Source organism: Rhagoletis pomonella, unplaced genomic scaffold (assembly GCF_013731165.1).
Source record: "Rhagoletis pomonella isolate Grant_MI unplaced genomic scaffold, Rhpom_1.0 Rhpom_scaffold_00375, whole genome shotgun sequence".
NCBI classification, from domain to species: Eukaryota; Metazoa; Arthropoda; class Insecta; order Diptera; family Tephritidae; genus Rhagoletis; species Rhagoletis pomonella.
In genome coordinates, this window is record NW_023458929.1 from 59,520 (window position 1) to 70,725 (window position 11,206).

The 11,206-nt window shown below is 37.4% G+C and overlaps 2 protein-coding genes across 2 annotated transcripts; both read right to left on the reverse strand.

Moving 5' to 3' along the window:
- LOC118750728 (general odorant-binding protein 19d-like) lies at positions 1–3,205 on the reverse strand. The gene is made up of 5 exons (XM_036485461.1): positions 3,053–3,205; positions 612–675; positions 457–545; positions 257–393; positions 1–197 (listed from the first exon to the last, which is right to left on the reverse strand). The coding sequence occupies exons 1-5, from the start codon at positions 3,107–3,109 to the stop codon at positions 119–121; spliced, it is 426 nt and encodes a 141-aa protein (XP_036341354.1). The 5' UTR covers positions 3,110–3,205; the 3' UTR covers positions 1–118.
- Positions 3,206–9,016: 5,811 nt separating this feature from the next.
- LOC118750729 (general odorant-binding protein 28a-like) lies at positions 9,017–10,339 on the reverse strand. The gene is made up of 5 exons (XM_036485462.1): positions 10,157–10,339; positions 9,752–9,821; positions 9,587–9,675; positions 9,340–9,476; positions 9,017–9,249 (listed from the first exon to the last, which is right to left on the reverse strand). Exons 1-5 carry the CDS (start codon positions 10,211–10,213, stop codon positions 9,174–9,176), a joined length of 429 nt encoding a protein of 142 aa, XP_036341355.1. The 5' UTR covers positions 10,214–10,339; the 3' UTR covers positions 9,017–9,173.
- Between the last annotated feature and the right edge of the window lie 867 nt (positions 10,340–11,206).

The following is an 11,206-nucleotide window of genomic DNA, read 5'->3' on the forward strand; positions in this document are numbered from 1 at the left end:
AGAGAGTACAGAGGAACAGCCAAATTTACAAAATGCTTTTTACTTAATTAAAAATAATTTTAAAGCCAAGGTCGTCGTCAAGTATTTTGAAGAGGGTTCAGTAATTTATTTAAAAAATTCAAACGCGTCCCAAGGTAAAACCATTTTCAGCAGCTTTCGCGTGCATGCAAGTGCGATATTCCTCAGCCGCCTCACAACTGCAAAAATTTTGAATGTTTGCTTAAAAGTTAAACGGATTTTTTATATCACTACTTACTGATCTTCATTTACGTCGATATCCGCACAAGCATCCACAATTTCCACGCCCAAGTTCTGTTGCTCCTCATCATCGCTTTTTATAATTTTCAAAATTTCTATGGCCCTTTCCTTGTCGAGTTTGCCATCGTCATTCATCTTAAATGGAAAAGGAAAATTATTAATGAACTTTGATCTTCGTTCCTTGTGAACTCAACCGACCAAGCCGAATTTTTTCATGGCGCATGCGTGTAAGCATTTTGCCTCCGGTGTACCAGCTGGCTCATGATTGATCATAGTTTCAACGTCCTCTGCAATCATTGGTTATTTATAATGCCTATATCTTTTAAACGCGACATATGTAAATATTTGTTTACCGTCTGTGGCGCCAACTTCTTCCTTGCATTCTTCAGCTACGGCTTTGAACTTCTCCAAATCGCACTAGTTTGGAAAAAAGAAAGGAGATATACAGCATTTATTGGGTTAGTCTTACTTTAATACATACATGTGGAATATAGTAATTCTTTATAAAAAAATAGAAAAACTCTTCCGCAGAAAATCATAGAATCGAAAATTTCAATGGCTTACTTCATGGTCTTGCCCATTTAGCAAATTCTTCCACCCAATTTCACTATCAATACAAATATTTTATGCTTCTCCTCTTATTACGCCATGAATAAGAGGTGAAGCATAAAATATTTGTTTTGATAGTCAAATTGGGCGGAAGGATTTGCGTTTATGTTATCATACAAATGGTAATTTTGGCAAGCCCGTTTGATGTCCTTTTTCGCCTATGAGGATGGATTCCCCCGGATTAAGTGCGAGTGAAGTAAATTACAGAGCTTCTTTAGATTTGTCCTAAAACATGAACTGAAGGATATCTTTTGGAGAGATGCAAGAAACTCCTTATGAGATCCTGAGTTATAGATTTATTGCATTACGTGTTGGTAATAATATTTACAGATTTCATTTCAATTATTTGAACAAAATTTACAGATATTTTTTATCTGGCTATTCATCGATGATTTCACTTCACCATACCGCACGTTATAACTCCTAGACATTTTTGAATGTACCGAACGGCTGAATGTGCATTGCACCATATTACTGTGCTGCAGCGTGCCGCAATTTCTAAACAATGGTTCTTGAGTGCTCCAAAGAACCGTTATGGTATTAAACACTGAACATGTTTAGGTTAGGTTAAGAAGGCGTGTACGAATGTATGTTCGATATTTTCACCTCCGCTATCTCCCCCAAGCTATTGAAAAAGCGTGATCCCAAATGCTTCAGACGCCTTGTCTGGAGATGTAGTTCAGGTTTATTGTGGGTACCTGCCGTAGTATACGGTCTAAACTCCACAGAGCCCGTTAAGCTCATGGATTAATTCATGCCTTAATCATTGCCCTGAAATGCAAGCACTTCAGCACCAAAGGCAGTGTGGGACCGACACACTTACCACCTTGGTAAAGCCGAAACCTACCTAAATCTCTGCCGTTCTTTGGGTCCCGGCACCCGGTTGCAATGCAACTCCACATTGAACCCATGCGAGTTCTACCCGCATTTAGGTATTAAACCACAGCCCTCGCGATACTCCCCGAAGGGCCATACCTCACTAAGCAGACTGGAGTAGTGCACGCCTGCCAGACTTGCTTGACCAGCTCGAGTCACGCAACCTACTAAACATACCAGAATACACATGCTTGACCGCACAACTAGTAAGATTTGCTTTCTTCTTTTACACTTTTCCACGGTTCGCCACAAAATTTACACCGTGTTTAACAACATTTCCGACATTGTCAACGTTCCTTCACGTTTTCCAACATGCATTGTCTGGAGAGCTGGGGATTGGCAAGAGGTGGTGATTCAATTCCTCTTCATCCTCATCCTGACAACTTCTGCAGAGTGAGCTTGTTGATATAAGCCATTTTAGCATTGGTGCTACTTACTGCTGATTTGTTTAGTGTCAGTAGTTCTACAGTACGAGTCTTATTAAGTCTCGAACACAAGGATCTTGAGACCTCGCACTCGTCCCGATTGATCCAAAGGTCATTGGTTACGGCTGCGGTGTAATCTTCAATCCCCCTTAGCAGAAAAGAAATCGGTGGCACCAGGGAGTTATCCGCTTCTCTAATTTGCATTTTCAAGCCGTGTCTAGCCATCTCATCGGCTATTTAGTTCTTTTCTATATTGCTATGTCCAGGAACCCAGCAGAGAGAGGTTTCTAGGTGACTCAGTGAAGCCAGCGTTGCACGAAATTTCCGAATTGCTTTCGAGTTTACCACACTGGAGCATAATATTTTCAATGCCGTCGTGACGTTCCCTGACAGAGACTTACTATCGCGTAAGAGACAAGCCGCCTTCTCTATGGCAAATATCTCTGCCTGAAAGACACTGTAGTTATCAGGCAGGCGATATGTTATGACCCCTTTCAGACATGTCCAGTCTTGGTTTCAAGTCTGCTCGCTCGTAAGCGAAGGAGGTGAGACGAATGTACTTTTCCCCTCTCTTCTCACCTCCTTCGCCTAGGAACCGAGCAGACTTGAAAGCAAGACTTGACGTGTTCAAGCAGGCCTTTAATCGGTCTAGTTGCACAAATTGCTAAAAAAAGATATGTATGTCATATGTCATGGCAATGAGTATAAGTTCCATTGGGTAATCTTAAACTTTATTTTTTCCTCTTTCTTTACTGTGTTTACCGTTTTCATGCACTGTCCTTCCACTGAGCCAAAAATTTACAATGAAAAACCGATACATAAGCAACATAAGCATCTAGCTCATTTAAAACACTGAATCCTTGATGCTTATCACTTCCTCATACCTCAACGTAAGATGTGAACACCGCACATACAACCAAACAAATGAAATAGGATTTCATATTTTTTACGAATTTAAACAATTTTTTTAAATTTTGTAACTACGAGGACTCTGTCTTATGTCCAACTGTTCGGATATTGACTTTTCAAGCAACTTGCTGTACATTTATATACTGGAATCATGTGACAATTTTAAACAATTGTTAAAAACTTAAGTTAAAAAAAATAAAATAAAAGTTGCGTGCAAACTAAAATTAATAAAAATATATATGTTTATTTACACATGCTCCTATGTATGTACATTAGACCGTACCAGAAAAAAAAATCGAAGCACACCCGAGTCTAAAGTATTTTTGCAAGGTAATTTCGTTTTTTTTTCCGAAAGCATGATACATCGCCATTCTTGCCTCGAGGATGCAATTTTTTTTGTTCTCAAGTTTATTTACCTCAAGTGCCACGCTCTGCTACTTACCTACCAGATCTGCGTTCCTACCACCCTAATGTCAGTAAATTAAATCTCTGCAAAAATCAGTCAATTTTTGCTTATTCCAGTAGAACTATTAAAAAAAAATTATTGCCGAAGGTTTGTGTTACTGAAAAACGTAAAAAGACTCCTCAAAACCCCTTTTCTTAATTGTCTTGGAAAAATACTTTCGACTAAGGGATGTACGGCGATTTTGTTTGCTTGTATGGTGCTTCGGTCTAATGTATATATGAACATATGTACGTATGTATATGCATTCATTCATAGATAAATGTATGAACAATTAAAGTGACATTTACTTTGTCAATTGATTGCTCTAATCATTAGAACGTAATGATTCTAAAGTAGCTAATGACTAAAGATTTTCACATAATACTTAATTGATTTGCTTCAAAGACAATCGAAAATTATTTTCTGCGAATTTTCAGAACAAATGATGTAACTTTAGTAAAACAAAAAGATTTTGAGTTTTTTAGCTATTTAGCTATTTAGCTAGACAATGTGCGATTTCCACATCAAAAAAGATAAGTTGTTTTACAAAACGCATTAATACGAAGCATCCGTCTCTATTATTTCTAAATCACAGTTATCCAATTAGAGCTGATGCTTTATACTAAAAAATTGTTTGTATCAGAGCACGGGGTCCTGGAACTGATGATAAAGTCCTAACCCTGATAGCCCAAGATACCCATAGTATCCTCAATGAAAGCTAACAATAAACAAATTTCTAATTGTAAGGCATTCGACTATGGACCAATTGTATTGTATTAGTCTTTGTCCGGCCAATGCCGGTCAGTCACAACAGATATCTTCCGCCACCTCCTCGTCTATAGACAGCCTAAACCGATGTGTATGAGATATCCGACGATTAGCACCGGTTAGCTATTCAATCTCATGTCAGTTAAAAGCTGTACTTACCTTCTACCCACTCAGTACCCATAATTCGCGAAGGCAAACAAATGAGTCTACAAAATAGTTTCGATTTCATACAATCAGATGAAATCGTGAACGACCGTAAGCAGAAAGTTATCGCACGGCGCAAGATCTGGCGAATAAGGTATATGGTTCGACACTGGGATGTTGTACTGGCCTAGAAACCTTCGATAGAAAACCCATGATTTTTCTTTCCAAAATTCGGTTCCTTTTACAAGCTTTAATTATGTTTCACCTCTGTGTAATTAAATCTAGCAATCAAATTTTAACTAATGAGCTAGAGACTTGAAACTTCAAACTTAGCTCGGAACCCGAGGACTATGCATTACGAAAGATGAATTAATCCGCTAGGTGGCACAGGGGTCGAGCTATTTGAAATTCCCGTATTTATCGTTCCAGAGGGTGGGTTCATATTTGGAAAGCATATTACTTACATGTTAACAAATAACTCCACAAAAAATTTGGCCGATAGGTGGCACAGGAGACCAAGTATTTTATAAATCTGTTTTTTATGGTCCGATTTCGTTCATATTTGAAACATATATTAACTAAAAATTTAGCCGCTGGGTGGCACTAGGGTCGATTTTTCTTCTTTTTACTCACCACTAATAAAAGCTTGGCGGCCGCTGTGATGTAGTGGTAAGCAGTGCGCGCATCCACTCTGCAGGTCTGGGTTCAAGCCCTGGTCAAAGCAACATCGCAAAAAAAAAACAGTTTCTTGCCATGAAAAACCGTTTCTCATCAAAATACAATCGCCGTTCGGAGTTGGTGTAAAACTGTAGGTCCCTCCCCTTTGTATGACACAACATCAAGGCGCACGCCACAAATCGGAGGAGAAGCTCGCCCAAACACTAACATATGTGTAAGCGCCAATTTATTATTACTATTATTAATTATTAATAAAAGCTTGTCTTAAAAAAAATCTATTTAACTTTTTTCTTAGTCTTTCACGGAGTAATGTTGATTAATAGTTTGATCCCAGTAAATAGCGATTAAATTTTACAACAATTCGGTTATATCCGCATTTTTCTGTTTGCATCGATTCAAATTTACCATTGATCAGAATGCATACTTATTTTTACAAAATTTAGCATTTCACTTAATTACGAGCTACACCAAAATAAATCTCAAGTGAGTAATAATATTTCGGCCTGATAAATACATGCCCGAAGATTGGAATTTCAGTTTACCTTGTCCAATCCACAAGAAGGGAGATCCGCCATATATCGAATAAACCTTCTAAATAGTGTTTATAAGGTCCTTAAGCGATACTGCGTGAAAGACTGAGGCCCTTCACAAACCAACTGATTGGACCTTATCAGGCCTGGTAAAGACATTATTGATTATTAAATTTGGGATTCCTACAAAACGAATACGACTATGTAGAGTGACGTTGAGCACAAACTTTAGCTCCGCTGAGACTTAGAGACATCAGCGCAGCATTTGCCAGCTAAGAAAAAGAAGCTAAAGCGGTGAACGAGCGAAGAATAAATCTTGCCAGCAGGTGCTACTTTGGGCACGGCAGGCAATTAAAAATAGAGCCCTCTCCCGGCGAACAAAAACTACGCCCTACAAATCTCTCATCCAACCCGTCCTTTAATAAGACGCAGAAACATGGACGATAGTGCTATCGAGAGAACTATTGTACGCAAGATTTAATGGTCCTTTTTGCATGGGGGACGGGTACCGAAAGAGATGAAATGAAGAACTTTATGGGCTTTTTAATGATTTGGACAGAAATTGCTCCAGTGAAAAGATCTTTCGGCTCGACAGCCACGGATGGTCAAGGAAAGCAAAGACACTCACAAAAAGGTGGAAAAACTGGCGCGAATTTGCAAAGCATAAATTGGCCAAGTTTTTCGTCCCGGCCCAAACCGACAAACGCTTGCAATGCCAAATAAGGAGAAGAATTTATTTATTAATCGGTAACCAAGTTTTCTAATTCTAAAGCATTCATGTTTTTTCTAAAATTGCTCCGTTTCGATTGCTTATAAAAAACCAAATACATAACAAAAATAGTTACAATTCCATTTTCTAATTCACTTGAGTTATGAACACATATATATATATATATATATATATGTATATTAGAGTGGTCCTTAAATGTAGGAAGCAAATTTTTACATCAGATTTCTTAAACCTCAACCCCTCAAACCCCCGCCGATGCTACTAGTCGTAGATATAACATATAACTTTGGCACCGATTGAAGTCGGTAAAGGCGTGTCGCACAGGAGTCAAAGTTCAGATTACCCTATGAAGACGTCTTAACCGACTCCAATCGGGACCAAAACTTTTATTTGATATCTTCGACTTTAGTGGTAGCGATTATGGGTATTAAATGAAAAAAATATTTTTAATTGTTTGAGTCCTCATGGAGCATCTGGCTTTGGACCCAAAATTTATATGTGATATTATTGATAATTGATTTAAATTTGTTGAGTCTCTATAGAGGATTCTGAACTTTGGCCCCTGTGCGACACGCCTTAACCGACTCCAATCGGGACCAAAATTTGTATGTGATATCTGTGACCGTGATATTACTTATTGACGGGGCGAGACTGAAAAAATGGCTCATTTCATTTTTAGGGACCACCCTAATGTATATGTATGTCAGTTGAAATCAATATGTATTTGAGTTTGCAATTTTCACTTTTTCAATTCTGCCATTAACCCTTGATTTTGTTGCAAACCTCTCCCAACTTCGACTTATATCCTCATACTTCGGGACTGAAAACATCAGTGCTGTAACTCCATGTGTGTTTTTGCGCAAACAGCAACAATTTCTTGGCTTTCTTCTTTAATTTTTTACTAAAATCAAAAAACTTCATAAGTTCTCACTCAAAAAGGGTTAGTATGAAAGTCAAATCGAAGCAAAATTGTTGACAAAGAATTGTCTTATACTATTGCAACATTTTCCAGGCGGAAGTATTCGCTATGAGGAGGGCGGCGGAGGTACTGAACATGCAAATGTAGCAAATAAGCAGGTGAATTACTATGTGGACAGTCAAGCTGCGATAAATACGCTACTATCGCACAGCACTTCCTCTGGAAGTTTGGCGGAGTACAGTGCAGCTCTGAATTTACATCTGTATTTTGTTCCGGTGCACAAGCTTGTAATGACGGCGCTTTGTCGGAAACCATTCTCACTGTGGAGGTGCCGATTTCCCTCCCAACGATTAAACGGGAACTCGACCTGTCCATGATCCGGAATGCGCAGAAGGCGTGGAACAAAACGCAAGGATGCAAGGTGTCCAGGATTATGTGCGTATAACATGAAGCGCACGAAGTCCCTCCTTTCCCTCAACGGGACATTGTCTGCTGGCATCGCATGCCTTTAAACTGGCTCTGACCAATGGTAATATCTGTAGAAGGTGCAGAACGAAAAAGGAGCCAGTAGAGCATCATATCTTCTGCGAGCGCCCCGCCCTTAGCAGACTGCGGGTTAGCCTGCTTGGGGCAGGTTTTCTACCTAATCTAGAAGCCGCCGCCAAGGTGCGGTATAACAAGGTGTTCCAGTTTGCCAAGAGAACTGCGGTGTTCTACAGCATTGCTACTGATAGCTGTGCAGAGGGGTCGTAGTTTATCTGGTAACACTATGGACCTAAATGGTCTCTGCGAAACCACGCAGTGTCTGGCCAGCTTACCTAACCTAACCCAAATTGTCAACTAAGAGTTCTGAAATAGAATGCCATTACATATGGCACACTTTATATTATTTCACTATGCACCTAATGTTTTTTTTTTATTGTGTATCAATCAAAATACTAAAGTACTTGAAGTCAATCTCCAGATCTTATTCTTACATCTCTTTCAAGGCGAATTCATACAAAGTGGTAGCGGTAGTACAAAAAAAACTTACATCTATTTTGTTTTTGCTTTCGGTACACAAATGTCAAATTTCGGCTATTCTTTGCTCAAGGAAGAAGAGCGAAAGAAAGTTTCAACACTCTCATTTTCTTACTCACTCATAAGAAATTTTTACACATGTAACAACAAAACAAAACCAACAAAAAATATCCAGTAAATTGTCAGTAACCAAAATTGGGAGAGTAAGCCAATTTTTACTCCCAATGAGAGAAATATGCAAGAAAGTACGAAAACGCGAAACCAGCAAGAAATTGCAAGTTTTATGAACAGCTGATTAATTTGTTATTTTCCGACGCAATTTTCTAATAAAAATAGTATTTCCCATCTTAATATATATTTAAATAGGTTTATTTTGTCAATTGCAACACTAAAAGCACCAAAAACAATTATTTTGGTAATGTGAATTGCATTAGGCATCATCTGTTTTTCTTACTAGCAAATAGTTACTAGTAAAAATTTATTCAGTAAAAATCCAGTGAAACTTGCAAGATCAGCTTTCAGTTTTGCTCTCTCAATTCTCTCTTTTGCTGGTTTCTTGCAATTTTTTGCGTATGAAAACGCCATCCAGAAAAAACCAGTAAAATTAGTACTGGATTTTACTGGATAATGCGTACGCGAACTGGGCTATAAATTCGCCTTGATCTCTTTTGTAAGTAGAGAATTTGATTGAAAAAATTTATGCAATTCTCATATTCAAAAATGCTCTTTCATTTATTTGTTACTTAGTTTACTGCTTGTCGTTTTTAAAACATGAGGTTGAGGGTAAATACTAGTAAACAGAAGTAATTTCGTATCACAACTGTAAATCACTCGTCAGTGGGTCATCAACAATTTTCCATACTTAGAATGGTAATTTAAAACCCTTTTCTTGCGATTTTTCAATGAGGCAGGTACGCAGGGCTTCACTGGTTTCGCAGCTAGAATTATAATAAATAAAAGGGCATATATGTACATATGCATGTATATAATTCTAAGGATATTCATTAAAAGGACCATATGCCACATACTTGTTGCCACCGGCTGGTGTATCCTTGCAGGCATCCAAAATCTCAGTGCCCAGCTTTTCATAGGCGGCATCGCCACCGGAGATACTCTTTAGAAAATCTACACCCACATCCTTAACCAGTTTATTATCAGCATCCAACTATTGAAATTAGAACAAAATATATGCATATAGTATGTGATTACTTCTTTTCTGCTGATATTAGTAGTCTTGCGTATTTTCGCACTGTATCAAAGGGATAATAAACTTACAAAACCAAAATTTTTCAAAACACAAGCGTTAAGGCATTTGGCTTTGTCATTTCCGGCTGGTTCATGTTTGAACATTGCTTCAACATCCGCTGTGAATTTATGAAAACCAAAAAAAAAACATATTTTTCATAGTTGGTTTACTGCATTTTTTAATGCACAGCTTACCATCAGTGGCACCAACTTCCTCTTTACAGTCACCAGCTATTTTCTGAGCCTTTTTTACGACTTCTTCCAGCTAAAAGCAATCAATTGAAATTTATTCATGAATTTAACGATCAAAAATTTTACAAATTTTTAAACTAAATGGTTGATGGGTCTAGCTTATTCTATTATTATTACGGCAGTTGGCTTTGTGGAAACCTTTTTTGTGGCTTCCTCAAAGTATCTTTTAGAAAAATCATTCACACACTAGGTATGAACATCAAAAGTTTTAAAACACAAGTTCTGTGCTAAATTTTGTCGTATTCTAACTTTTTATGACTCCTTAATTGTCTGTTTAATTCTCACTTCAATCAAAAGACTTAAGGCACAAACTCGTCATTTAAATTTATTTTATTTCTCCCTACGTACTTGAGCGTATGAAGTGGCCAAGCCACAGATGAACAGGAACACCACGAAATACTTCATTTTTGCGATTCGAAATTTAAAGTTTTTAACAACGCGCTGATCTAACCACTCGATTTGCCGATCACAACTCGCTTTTTGAATTTTTCTCACAACGCTGCGGTACTTTTATATCAGTTAAAGATCTCGTGTCGCTTGCCGGCCGCCTTGTGATAGCAATTTAACACTCTCAACAATTGATCATTGAATTATGATGAGGAGAAAATCACCATCAATTAAGAGAAAAATACTTCTTAAAAAAAACAAAACAGATAGTTATATGTAGGTAAATTTACATAGGTACGTAAAATTACATGTATTGCCCTGCATACAAAAGGCTAATAAAAAGCAATTAATTTTTTCATTTCAGTTTATTTGTTGTTCTTTATTACTTCTTTGTACTTATAGTACTATTCTGACTATACTGCAAGCAATTGCATCGATTAAAAGCACGAACAAAAGTTTCCAGCGTTGTAAATTTCACACAAGACAAATATACATGAATAGACATGTACATATGTATTTACACACAAATTTCACACGTCGAAGGTGATAGAAGTGGGACGTATTCGAACGGATATAGATTCGATTTTGCAGTGGGCGTGTACATACATACATATGTATATTTGTAATGAGATTATGTGCCTCGATTTTCGAACATATAAATAATTTATATTTTATAAAAGAGACTGAAACAGTTGGATACATACATACTAGATGTACTATATAATACATGAGGGTGGCTCACAAACATATACAGGAATATTTATTTTATTTTCTTCCAAGCTAGTTGAGGCCATGAGAGCAGAAGTGACCTAATACCAAAAATGGTATACATTTTAAAATGCAAATCGCTTATTCCTTCATTTTAAGGCACAGACCTACGTAGCTTCCATCAACTTAAGAAATAAGCAACCTTAATTTTAAGGCGAATCACTAAGGCTCGGAATATCATGCACTAAAAAATCGAACATATGCGTTATAAACAGTAAAATATGCAGTTAAAAATATTTTCCA

Coding starts and splice junctions, on each gene's coding strand:
- LOC118750728 (XM_036485461.1), bottom strand. CDS start 3,109: ATGAAATCCTATTTCATTTGTTTGGTTGTATGTGCGGTGTTCACATCT. Junction 394..456: donor CCATGAAAAAATTCGGCTTG/GTCGGTTGAGTT, acceptor TTTCCATTTAAG/ATGAATGACGATGGCAAACT. Junction 198..256: donor ATCGACGTAAATGAAGATCA/GTAAGTAGTGAT, acceptor AAATTTTTGCAG/TTGTGAGGCGGCTGAGGAAT.
- LOC118750729 (XM_036485462.1), bottom strand. CDS start 10,213: ATGAAGTATTTCGTGGTGTTCCTGTTCATCTGTGGCTTGGCCACTTCA. Junction 9,822..10,156: donor TGGCCACTTCATACGCTCAA/GTACGTAGGGAG, acceptor GATTGCTTTTAG/CTGGAAGAAGTCGTAAAAAA. Junction 9,676..9,751: donor GGAAGTTGGTGCCACTGATG/GTAAGCTGTGCA, acceptor ATAAATTCACAG/CGGATGTTGAAGCAATGTTC.